This window comes from Tetrao urogallus (assembly GCF_951394365.1).
Source record: "Tetrao urogallus genome assembly, chromosome: 20".
Classification (NCBI taxonomy): Eukaryota; Metazoa; Chordata; class Aves; order Galliformes; family Phasianidae; genus Tetrao; species Tetrao urogallus.
The window spans coordinates 396906-409536 of record NC_136833.1 but is presented as its reverse complement, the minus strand read 5'-3'; the positions used below and the strand labels follow the sequence as shown (position 1 = coordinate 409536).

Here is a 12631-nt window from a genome sequence, read left to right as displayed (position 1 = left end):
GGTGCTTGGGCTTGGCCATCCAGCAACAAGCCAAAAGCCCAACTGGAAGTCTGACACATGGATGAGGTCCTGACAGAGGGATCACAGTGTGTTCAGTGGGAGGGGACCACAGCCTCTGCCTCAGAGCAGTGCCATGCCAGGCTGCTCATGGCCTTGTTGGTCTGCATTCTCACTGTCTGTGAGTATGGACACATTATGGACACCAGGTTCGTGGCTCCTCTGGGCCCTGGTCCAGTGCTTGATCATCTTTGTAATGATTTCCACCCCTCCACTCCCCTCTGTCCCTAATCCCTGTCGGATTTCCTATGGGAAATTTCCAATTGCCAGTATCCCAGCTTGGTCCACCACCTGTTGTCCCACTGCTCTGCACCTCCAGAATGAATCTGGCTCTGGCTTCTCACCTCCCATTAGGTTGCTGTAGTCAGCAATAAGATCCCTTCAGCTGTGTCCCTCCAGGTGATCATACTTGCCTCTCTCAGCCTGTCCTCATTCATCCCCTGCTCCAGCCCAGACCATCTTGGTCACCTCAAAATCTGTTTGGACTTAGTATCACTGTTCACAGCCCTTTTTGCCTAGCGTTTTTTCCCTCTGTGTTATCCAGCCTGCATCTCATCAAAGGCCTGAAACTCAGGGTGTGCACACTGTTCCCTGACCTTCCCTCGTCTGCACAGCCGCTCATACCATTGGAGAAGACAATCAGACTGGTACAGCATGATTCACCTCTGGAATATTCAAGCTGGCCAATTCCAATTTTGTTTACACTAAGGGCAGTGAGGCACTGCACAGGTTGCCCAGAGAGGCAGTGATGCCCCATCCCTGCAGACAGCCAAGGTCAGGCTGCGGAGGCTCTGAGCACTGATGGAGCTGTGGGTGTCCCTGTGCACTGCAGGGAGTGGGACCTGATGGCCTTTAGGGGTCCTTCCAATTCTAACTGTTCTGTGATGATTCTATGATGGTTCTGTATCCAGCGACTTTGGCAGTGACTCAAGGATGCTGAGCAGGCGTGGGTTCCCACGTCCTCCTCCTGAAAGATTGGTGTCACGTTTGCCTTTTGTCAGTCCTCTGGGTAACTTGCAATCACCTCTGTCTGCAGAAGATTCCATAGAGGCAATTTGCAGTAAATTGGTTTCAGCTCCACGCTCAGATGCATCCTGTCTGGTCCTATGCGTTTGCTTATCACCAGCTGTATTGAGTGCTGCCAGAGTTCACATCACTGTGGCCAGGCTCACCTTCACTTGGCTGTGCCGTCTGGAGCCAAAGAAATGGTTGGGAACCAGACTGAAACTAATTTTAAATCACAGGTCTGTGAGGAAAATTTTGCAATGGCTAAACCTCCAAAGGTGTCAAAATTGTCACTTCTAAACTCTTTTCCTGCCATACGTTCAGCAGCATGCTCTGATCTGTCTAGAATGAAGCCCAAGGAAGCCATCCTTCTTCTGAAAGGCGCATTTGTGCGTGGGAGTCAGGACAGGTTGAACTGGAGATCTGATTTAGATGTCTGGTACATGAAGTGCAGTCCTTGTGTAGGTATTTCTGCAGTGAGGGTTTCGCTGCTTTGTGCTATGAGCAAACCTGAGTGAAACGAGCTGATTCTGCGTTAGCAGGCTGTAAATCAGGAGTGGCCAGGCATTAAGATTATGGACTTTTAAGTATGAAAGTAATTTTGAGTTCATAACGGAGCGAACACTGGCATTTATGTTCTTCCAAATGTCAGTGCTTGTTATTCAGAATAGCTTTTGCTTTAATTGCTTCTGCGCTTGGTTTGTGTAGCTGGAGGAAATACTCGCCCAGCAGGTGGGAGCTGTGCAACCCTGTAGCACAGGGGAATCCTGAGGGAGGGCTGGGCTGTCCCACAGGAGCCCCTCAGGACGAGCACTTCAGAAGCGTCTCTTAATGATGGAAGCACTCAAGGACAAGCACAGAATCGTAGAGGCTGGGAAAGACCTCTGGCATCATCCAGCGCCCCCCTGCCACCAGCGTTGCCCCCTGACCACGTCCCTCAGTGCCACAGCTGCCCTTTCCTTACACACCTGCAGGGACGGCCACTACCCCCCGGGCAGCCTGTGCCAGTGCTGCACCCTTCCTTCTGAGAGGTTTTCCCTCACACCCACCCTCACCCTCCCCTTTAGCTGAAGCAGCTCCATTTCAGAACTCCAGTTAATATTTTCTGTTTAAAGAATTTGTTTCAAATGCAAGATCCATCGCGATGTGCTTTTATTTACTCTGAATATTCAGGTGGCTTTTATTTAATGACTAAAAGTCTTTTAAAATGCCTAAATGCCTTTTCTAGCCCATTTTCATGAAACTCCATGTTCCTTGAAAATCAGATGCATTCTGTAGACATGTGGGATGCCCGTGGGAACAAAAAATAACAATCTGACGAAATAAACACCGAGTTAAATAACTTCTTAAGTAAAAGAGAGTGGGTACGCTATGCTGCTGAGCAGCAAGGAGTCATTCAGCACCCAAGGCGATATCTGGCTTCAGAGCAGCGTATGTTGATAGCTTTTGGCAGGATGAGCTGGATTTTAGGAAGACCGTTTTGAGAAGGCAGGATGAGAGTCTCTCGGACCGTGTGTGGCAGCTGTGTGGGGTTCTGAGCCGTGAGCTGGGGGTGACGGCAGCCGCTCCGATCGTGCCGTGGCACCTGGAGCAGAGGCTGCCTGCCGACGTGGGAGCTGCCCTGGGCTTCCGTGGAAGATTGGCCAGCAGAGGAGGAATAAGATTGCCTGAGCCTGAGGCTCTGCCATAAATACCGAGCTGCTGCTTGCTGAGAATAGCTGTGAAGCAAAGGCAAATGTGGCTGAAGATGTTTCCAGTGCCGTGCCCAGGGGCAGGGGCTGCGTTGGCTCAGGACACGTGGACGCGTGGCAGGAGCACGAGGGGCTGTGTGCATTGGGCCTGCTGGGAGCTGCAGTGTGGGGAGATGCCGTGTTGCCCCAGTCCTCCCCACATATGGGCTCTGAGGTTCCCTCCGGCTCAGGCACAGCCGTGGGGTGCATCTCTCTGTGGTGGTGAACTGCTGTGAGGATGGGCTGTGCTGGTGGACCCGAAAGTCACAGGGGAAGCACTTGGAGGAGTTTCTGCATCACATCAGTCACTCCCAATTTTTTCTCTCCTTAGATGCTTTCTCACCCATTCTGGATTTTCCCATCTTTTCCATTCCCTCCTCTCCTTTCTCCCTTTTTTCCATGTCTGTTTTGGTTCCTGTTGCTCCCTGTTCCTGGGCTCTGGCTGCACAGGCGGGCTGCAGGGCTAATGCTGAGGGTGGCCTCCTCCCTGCTTTGCAGGCCATCAGCTAGCTCCTGCTTGCGGGTGCCCTGTGAGTGTGCTGCTGGGTTGTGCACCATTCTTGCCTCTGGAAACTTCTGGCACTCTGTAGAAAGGGCTAATTTAAGAGGTGGGAGGGTTTGGAGGTAGCTTGCGTGGGGTGCTGTACCCTAACTCTTCGAGGACAGCCTCAGGGCTGTTGGCTGTGCTCATGTTTGCTGGCAGCTGGATCACACAGCATCCTGGCACAGACTCCTGTCTTATTTTAAGATATACAGAAGACAGGGAGATTACCAGCAGATCTTCACAGAGGGCACATCACACCTTGCTAACCTGATAATCTTCTATGGCAGAGTGGCAGCACTGGTAGAGAAGGGAAGAGAAACCAGTGTCATGTGTGTTGACTTGTGCATTGCTTTTGTAACAGTCCCACAGAACATCCTTGTCTCCAAATTGGACACACAGGGATTTGATGGACACACTATTTTGTGGCTAAGATGTTGTCCAGGACAAGTGACATCCCTCAGGGGGCTGCATTAGGACCAGTACTGTTCAGTACTTTCAGTGGAGATATGGGCAGAGAGATTGAGCGCACTCCCAGCAGTTTGTGCACAGCACTGAGCTGAGCGATGCAGCTGATAGAACAGAAGGAAGGGATGGCATTCAGAGGGACTAGGATTGAGAGGTAGGGTCAGTGCAAGGTTCTGCACCTGGATGAGGGCAATCCCAAACATCAGTGTGGACTGGGGTGTTAATGGAGTGAGGGCAGCCCTGCAGAAAGGACTTGGGGTTCTGGAACAGGGAAAGCTGACCTGAGCCAGCAGCGTGCAGCCCGGAGAGCCGCCAGCAGCCTGGGCTGCATCGGCAGAGGGGTGGCAGCGGGCAGGGAGGGGACTGTCCCCCTCTGCTCTGCCCTCGTGAGGCCCCACCTGGAGTCCTGCGTCCAGGCTCGGGGCCCCCAGCACGAGAAAGACGTGGGGCTGTTGGAGCGGGTCCAGAGGAGGGCACGAGGTGCTCAGAGGGCTGGGGCACCTCTGCTGTGGAGCCGGGCCGAGGAGCTGGGGGTGTTCTGCCTGGAGAAGAGAGGAGAGCTCACTGCAGCCATCGTGTTAGGACAAGGGGTAACAGATTTACTAAAAGAGGGGAGGTTGAGATGAGATAAAAGGAGGAAATTCTTCACTGAGGGCAGTGAGGTGCTGCATTGCTGCCCAGAGCTGTGTCTGTCCCATCCCTGAGGTTCCTCAGGCCACGGATGGGCCCTGGGCAGCCTGAGCTGGGGGCACCCAGCCCACAGCACGGATAGGGCTGGGGTCTTTGAGGTCCCTTCCAACCCAATCACGTGCTGTGATTCCATTACGATTTTTGAAGGCTCTGCTGTCACTGAGGTTCCTGAAGAGGGGCAGTGCTGTGTGGAGGCAGCAGGGCACGGTGTGACCTCCATCCCAGGCAGGCCCTGGTCCAGCCGCTTTCTGTGGCCGCATCCAGGTGCCCCTGCCCGTGCCTCATGAGCAGGAGGGCTTGGGCTGCACACCTGGGGCTGCCGCTCACTGCCTGCTCCCAGCGAGGACAGCCTGGTTCAAAACCAGTTCAGTGATGTTTTGTCTGCCAGCGGCGCCGGCCCCGCTCCCTGCCCAGCAGTTCCCTGTTGCTTCTGACAGATCCCTGCAGTGCTGTCAGAGCCACGCGCTGCAGGAGCAGCTGGGGAGGTGAGCGGGCGGTGCCGGGCTTCCAGCTCGGTGCTGCTGTGCGCCGGCCACGAGGTCGGCACGGGGCGCTGTGCTGAGGCTGCAAATCCTGCATCCCTGCCGCGGTCGGAGCAGCCCGGCCTGCAGGCGGTGCGCGGGCGGCCGGAGGCGGTGACGCTCCTGTTGCTTTTCCCTCTGCAGCACTCGACGCTGTCACGCAAGTTTGTGGAGGTGATGTCTGAATACAACGCCACGCAGACCGACTACCGGGAGCGCTGCAAGGGCAGGATCCAGCGGCAGCTGGAGATCAGTGAGTAACGCGGGCCGTGCGCTGCACCGCTGCTGGGCTCTGGCAGGAGCACACCGGGGCTGCGGGCAGTGGGATGGCAGCCGTCATCCTGAGGGTTTGCGGTGTAATGCCACGGTTGGTGCTTGTTCAGCTGCTCAGGTTAAGGAAGGCAGAGAGCCGCTCCTTGTTGGGGCTTCTGTTCCAGGTGTGTGACGTAAGTAACAGGAGAAAACTAAGCTCTTGAGACCCGGGCACTCTGCCCCAGTGTTCCCCCTCGAAGCAGCCCTGTCCCAGCATTGTGACCACAGAATCATTCGATCACAGAATTGCTCAGGTTGGAAATGACCTTAAAGATCATCGAGTCCAACCGCAACTTCACCCTAGATTACTCTCACTCTAACAACCCACCGCTAAATCGTGTCCCTGAGCACCACATCCAGACGGTTTTTAACACATCCTGGGATGGTGACTCAACCTCCTCCCTGGGGAGCCCATTCCAGTGCTAACAGCCCTTTCTGTAAAGAAGTGTTTCCTGACATCCAACCTAAATTTACCCTGGTGCAACTTGAGGCCATTTCCCCTCATCCTGTCAACAGTGAGAAGAGACCAACCCCACTCTGATGTGAGCACCTTTCAGATACTGGAAGAGAGCAATCCGGTCTCCCCTCAGCCTCCTTTTCCTCAGACCAGACAGCCCCAGTTCCCTCAGTTGCTCCTCGTAGGCCATATTCTCCAAGCCCTTCATAAGCCTTGCTGTCCTTCTTTGGGCCTGCTGCAGCACCTCCATGTCTTTTCTGTACTGAGGTGCCCAAAGCTGAACACAGAACTTGAGGCGAGGCCTCAACAGTGCTGACTACAGCGGCAAGATGACTTCCCTGGTCCTGCTCACCACACCATTGCTGATACAAGCCAGGATGCCATTGGCCTTCTTGGCCACCTGGGCACACTGCTGGCTCATATTCAGCCCACTATCCATCATTACACCAACGTCCCTTTCCATCAGGCAGCTTTCCAGACACTCCTCCCCAGGCCTGTAGGTTTGCCTGGGGTTGTGACCAAAATGTAGGACCCGATACTTGACCCTATTGATGTGATGGCTCTGAGCAGTGGTGGTGTCCTCTCCCTGCAGGCGGGCCCCAAGTGACACCTCTGAGGCTGCAGTAGCTGTGGCACTGAGATCTCCCTGGGACCCCCCATGTAACCCAGAGACCGTTGCTTGCTCTGGGGAATTAGTGGCACCTGGTTTAGCTTTAGAGAAATGGGTCATCTCCCACCAAAGAACAGCCACCACCATAACTAGGGAAATAAGCACTGAGTCAGGATGAGCAGATCACAGAATCACAGAACAGGCTGGGTTGAAAAGGACCACAATGACCATCTGGTCCCAACCCCCAGACCAGAGCCACGTCCAGCCTGGCTTTGAATGCCTGCAGGGATGGGGCATCCACAGCCTGCTTGGGCAGCCTGTTCCTGTGTGTCACCACCGTCAGAGTGAAAAACTTCCTCCTAATATCCAACCTAAGCCTCCCCTGTCTCAGTTTAAAACCATTCCCCTTGTCCTATCACTATCCATTCTTGTAACCAGTCTTTCCACAGACTTTGCTAAATGGCAATTTTTTTTTTTCTTTTTTTTTTCTAAAAAGTCAGTGCCTCTTCCCTTTAAACCCACCTTGAACAACAAGGTAGGGCCGAAGGGGTTCCCGCAGGGTCACCTGGGGGGGTGGAAAAGTCATCCTGCCTGTGAAAGTGGGTGCTTGTGGGTATGGGCAGCTCCTGCGGAAAGCCAGGAGGTTTGGCTGTGTGCATCGTTCCTCTGTGCGATGTATAGTGATAACAAGTGTTTATGTTGTCTGAGTGGAAGAGGGACACAAGGCTCAGCGAGTGCTTGGCATTCAGTGGGAAGCAGGATGGAGAGTGTGTGTGAGCTCCTGCAGGTGCTGACATCTGTGAGCTCACGGCATGCTGCAGGTGATACCAGCCACAATGGTGTCCTACAGCGGGCAGATGAAGTATCCTTAGTTCTCCCTTCTGAGAGAGAAGATTTGGAAGAACTTACCCAAATCCTAATCATCTGCAGAGAAGCTGTGAAACAAAGCTAAAAGGAACTTTTCTCTGTTTTTTTAGGTTTTGAAAGGACTCTGCCACTCTGCTTACATTATGCAGCACTTTGCCCGTGCTACACAGCTGTCACGTCATGCCAACGGGGCATAAGGAAGAGACTGCTCAGGGCTCACAGTGTTGGGTGCAGTGGTGTCCTGTTAGTGACGCTGAGGGTCCTGCCCTCTTCTGGGGGCAGCTGGTGTGCAGGGTCTGTGCACAACCCCTTGGTTCCTGTGGCCTGTGGCAGCAGAAAGCCTCTGGTGTCTTGTATGCAGTGGCAGTGTGCTGAGGCTGTTGGGAGTGCTGCCTTCCTTGCTGCTCCTGTGGTGGTTCTCAGCAGCTGTGCTGACTACACACAACTGCCTCTCATAGTTCTGAGGTGCTGCAGCTGGATGGGCACAGCTGGCCTCCCACAGCAGCACAGCTGTGGTGTGATGAACTTTGTGCTGCTCCAAAGCCATTCCCGTGCTGCAGATAAGGTGCAGCCTTCAGGCCCCATGTTTTGCCTTGGCATTAAAGCAAGCTCTTTGTAGCAGCTTGACCAGACCTCCACTCGCTCATCCACACGGTGCCCTGAATGCTTTGGGGCCTTTGCCAGCCTTCTGCTCTGCAGAAGTGGAATGGGGCAGTGAGGAGACAGCCAAAGCCGGGGAGCCCATCATCCTATCTGCCTGCACACACAGTATCTCCGGGAGCTGGTCCTGCTGCTTGTCCTCAGCGCTGTCTCCAGGGCTTGCATGTGACAGAGCAAAGGGCCGTTGGGATGCACTGTACCCGGCACACTCCTTGTCACTGCTGGTGGCTGCTCAGTGTGGAACAGGATTGACGTAGGGGCCAGTGACATTGTGCTGTTCCAGCCATTGCTTTCCTTCTCTGGATCTGGGTCAGCTTCAGCTGGAGAGCAAGGAGCCGGCAGCTGCCCTTCAGAGCAGGCAGCCTGCCTTTCTGCAGGGCAGGGCTTCTCTCAGGAGCTGGTTTGTCTCTGTGGGCCGTTAGAAGGAATGGTTGACTCAAACATGAGAGGAGCTCTGACAAGAGTCGGATGTTTTGACGGAGAAATGAGGTCCCTCAGTGTGGGAAGCAGGGTGGGCCACACTCAGCACCAGCGGGCTCAGGGTGGTCTTCCACCAAAGTTAAAGAACTGCTTGCAGAACGAGCTCTCATCTCCACAGAGGTCTTTTTGGAAGGATAACTTGCCCTCATTTGTTTGAGCCTTCAGAAATCTCTGACTGCCAACAATTTCCCAGTTGCCAAAGCCTTTTAGGACTGTTCTATTTGGAGTTGTGGAAGGTTTTGTCTGAGGTAGTCTTACTTGCAATTAAAGGTGGTGTGTGTTTCCCTGGTTGTGTTGCTGGAAGTTGTTGGGCTGTTGAGTCCCTGTAAAGCCTCACACTGCTGCTCTTCGCCCTCAGTGCTTCCTTGCACTTTCACCTCATGGATGGACCATCTGTCTTGTGTTCCTTCTGGGCTGTGATGCCCTACATCTCTGCTCTCTCTGCTCAGAGTGTACTCTCAGGAAGGTTCAGGTTTTTGCTCATCCCAGGAATGGCTGCCTCATGCTACCTCCAAAGCTCCACATCACAGAGGATGTTCACAGGGCATTTATCTTCCTGCTGCCCTTCTCATCCATCCGCATTTAGCACATGGCTAAGAAAGCCCACAGGAAGCCCCTGCTTTGGGGGTTGCCACTGGGGAGGAGGCCACACGTTCCTGGCCCGGCTGTAGGCATAAACCCATTTGTTCCATGGAGAATCAAAGCTGAGAGCATGAACTGCTAATGAACAGCCTTTACTCCAGAGCCCGCCGCTCACTGGGCGTGTGTTCCCTGCACTGGCAGAGCAGCGCACATGAAGTCCCCTGGGTCAGCAGCCCGCTCCCGTCCCTCACTGCAGTGCTGTGTCCCACATTGCCACCGTCTCCTTGGTTGTGCTGCAGGGGAGGGGTTTGCAGCTGGGTACGGCCCTGTTCAGAGGTTCAGAGATGCCCTGGACTCATACCAGAGAACGTTGCTGTCCCTTTTGATACCTTCTAAGAGACCCCGTGGATAGTGTGGTGGGGTGTGCCGTGCCAGACCTCAGCCCTTCCTTGCAGTCTTTCTGTTGGTTTCAGGCAGGCTGGGATGCATTCCTGTTCTCCCCTCAGTGATAGGGTTTGGGCTCCCGGAGAGCTCCAGCCAGAGGTGCAGCGCTGGTGTGCAGGTGGAGCTGGCTGTCCTCGTGGGCTTGCCAGGCCAGGGCAGCCCTGTAGTCCGTCCTCCTGTTGGGTTGCTGCTCTCCATCCCATCACTGCCCTCTGTGCTCAGGGAACTCAATTCTGCTCCTTGGGGATGGCTGGAGCCAACAGAGCCCTGTGTAGGGCTGCAGGGGCTGCAGCCAGGGCAGGAAGTCCCATTGATTCCTGTGTGTTGCTTGCAGCTGGCAGGACCACCACCAGCGAGGAGCTGGAGGACATGCTGGAGAGCGGCAACCCGGCCATCTTCTCCTCTGGGGTAAGTACCGCAGGTCAGCCCTGCTGCCAGCCTGCAGCCACGCCAGCCACTCTCCCTGGAGGAGTTTTCTGGTGGCCCTGCCCCAAGCACTGCCCTGCAATGGGGACGTGGGCACATGCAAAGTGCTGCTGGGGCCTGGCCGCACCTTCCTGTCTGCCCCAGGAGTTGCTCTCCTTCCCAACCCTCCCCTCACCCCTCCTGGTGCCCCATCCCAGCAGTGAGGGGCTGCGCTGAGCTGCGTGCTGGCCATCTCCCCACAGATCATTATGGATTCCAACATCACCAAGCAGGCTCTGAACGAGATCGAGACGCGACACAGTGAGATCATCAAACTGGAGAACAGCATCCGAGAGCTGCATGACATGTTCATGGACATGGCCATGCTAGTGGAGAGCCAGGTAGGGACGGCCGCGGCTCAGGGCCAGCTCACCCCAGGGCTGGAGGGGAGCAAGGCTGGGGCACAGAGGGCACAGGGGTGGGCAGCCTTCCCCTTGCAGCTCCCTGCTGGGTGGGCGCTGCGGGGAGAGTGGGATCCTGTGCGTGGGGCGGGAGGTGCGGGTTGGCACAGGAGGGCAGTGGGTGTCCGGCACCTGGCTGCAGACCAGTCCTTGTCCCTGGAGCTGGGCACTGGCACTGGGGGACCTGTGTGGGACTGGGCCCCACTGCAGAGCCTGGTGAGCCCCAGGTCCACGCTTCCTTGTCTCTGCTCACCCCCCTTCTTGCCCGCCATGCTGTCGTGGCCCGAGGAGACATCGGTGCAGGTAAAGCCTCGCCTGGCCTTTGCCAGTGCTGCATGCTCAGCTCTGCATGGCTGCACTCTGCATGTCTGCTGCTCTTGTGTGGCACTGGGGCAGGCCCAAGGACGCGGGGGGAGGGTGGAGGTGTCTGTGCATCCTGCCCATGGCACACCCGGCCCTCTGCATCTCTACAGCTCTCCCCTGATTTCTTCAGGGCATTGGGCTGGATCTGCTGAGCTAGGCCAGGCCAGGTTCCCCAGGGCAGGTCACAGGGCAAGTGCCATCTGCCTCCGAGAGGAGTCTTTCTATCTTCTGTCCCCCCTAACTGGCCCCAGTGTGAGCAGAGTGTCAGTCTGTGCAGGGCCGCCCTCACCTTGTTCAGAGCTGCCAGGTCCTGTGTCCCCACTTTGCTATTACTTTGGGATCGCTGCGCCTTGTCACCTCTGCTGGAAACCCTGCCTGTCCCCACTACATCCTGGTTCCCCATGAAGCCCATGGACGGTGAGTCCCCCATGGTACGCACAGACGAGGAGTGCCCTTTGGGTGACAAAGGGCACCGTGACCGTTCCTGACCTTGTGTGCTGCCAGTATCTGTCCTGCCACCCCACAGTCCTGTAGGTCTGTAGGGACTGCAGGACCCAACGATGCTGTGCAGAGCCTGTGTGGGAAGGGGCACTACCAGCCCTCACCTGCCTTCTCTGGGAGAAGCAGAGGCACAGAGCTGTGCAGTGGGCTGCCGTGCAGGGCACTTGCCTTGCTGTAACCACCAACGCCTTGCATTGCCCCATAGGGTGGGGGGCTCTGAGCTGCTGGCACAGAGGAGGCAGGGAGCAGAGGAGCACCGCATGTTGGCAGCTGCTGCTCTGCCCCAGATGTGGCACTGGTGGGCACAGGAAGCAGTTAAGACGAGAAAAGAGCATTGTAAATCTGCTGGTCATGACCCCCAGCTCTGTGCCATGGGGAGGATGTTGGGGTTCAAGCCCCTCCGTGTCCCTGGAAAGTGCGTCATTGACACATGCAGGGGCTGAAGGGTGTGGGTCGGTTGGGCAGCATGTCCCCAGATCCCAGGGCAGAGTCGAGCGGAGCAGCAGCTCCTGCAGGACCCAGTGCTCCAAACTCACCAGCCTCGCACCAGGAGACTCTGCTCTTCTGCAGGGCGCTTGTGCAGATCAGAGCAGTCATCCCTGCATGCTCGTGGCTTTGTGAGCATCCCACGTGGTGCTGCAGCTGTGCTCTTGGCTCTTGTCCTCTATCCCTCCTGCTTCTCCCGTGTGCAGCACAATGTCAGTGCACTCTTCAGTCTGAGCCCCCACCCCAGGGCTGCCTGTGGTGCCTGCTGCCTGTGAGCCTGCAGCAGGTGGATGATGGTCTCTATCTCCTCCACAGGACCAGGGATGGGCAGGGCGATGTCTGCATGGTGCCAGGGAGCAGCGGGGAAGGAAGGAGCTCACGGCGGGTGGGCTCTGTCCCTGCTCTGCAGGGTGAGATGATCGACCGCATCGAGTACAACGTGGAACACTCTGTGGACTACGTGGAGCGAGCTGTGTCCGACACCAAAAAAGCGGTGAAGTACCAGAGCAAAGCCAGACGGGTGAGTGGCAGCACGGGGTGGCTGGCAGGGCTGGGGCTGAGCACCCAGACGTGGGCAGGCAGCACCGGGAGGGAGGTTGTGGGGCAGGGCTGCCACATGAGGACAGGAAAAGGGACAGAGTGGACCCAAGGGCCGGGCTGGCTGCGAGCCTAAAGGACGAGGAGGCGGTGGAGAAAGGCAGTAGAGCTCTGACCCCAAGCACTGTCCTGTTCCCCAAGCTGAAGGAGGGTCAGAGCCCGGGGAGCAGGGCAGGCCCCAGCCCCCAGCACTCACGGCCCCCTCTCCCCTCTCTCCCTTTCGGTGCTGGGACACCCGAGCAGAAGAAGATCATGATCATCATCTGCTGCGTGATCCTGGGTATCGTCATCGCCTCCACCTTTGGCGGCATTTTCGGCTAGACTCCCCTGACAGGACTGCTTGCGTGTGACGGACGGAGCCGCGCGTGTTGTGGGGCCGGAGCGAACCATGCAG

At 56.3% G+C, this 12631-nt stretch overlaps 1 protein-coding gene across 1 annotated transcript in view; it reads left to right on the top strand.

The window, feature by feature from the left end:
* The window catches only part of STX1A (syntaxin 1A), a gene marked incomplete at both ends in the record, with an annotated part of 44936 nt that extends 32378 nt beyond the window's left edge, over positions 1 to 12558 (top strand). Inside the window, 5 exons of the mRNA XM_079545169.1 lie at positions 5157 to 5265; positions 9759 to 9832; positions 10093 to 10230; positions 12050 to 12160; positions 12481 to 12558. Of these exons, the coding sequence (XP_079401295.1) occupies positions 5157 to 5265; positions 9759 to 9832; positions 10093 to 10230; positions 12050 to 12160; positions 12481 to 12558 (510 nt within the window). The remainder of the gene's footprint in view (positions 1 to 5156; positions 5266 to 9758; positions 9833 to 10092; positions 10231 to 12049; positions 12161 to 12480) is intronic.
* Positions 12559 to 12631: the final 73 nt, after the last annotated feature.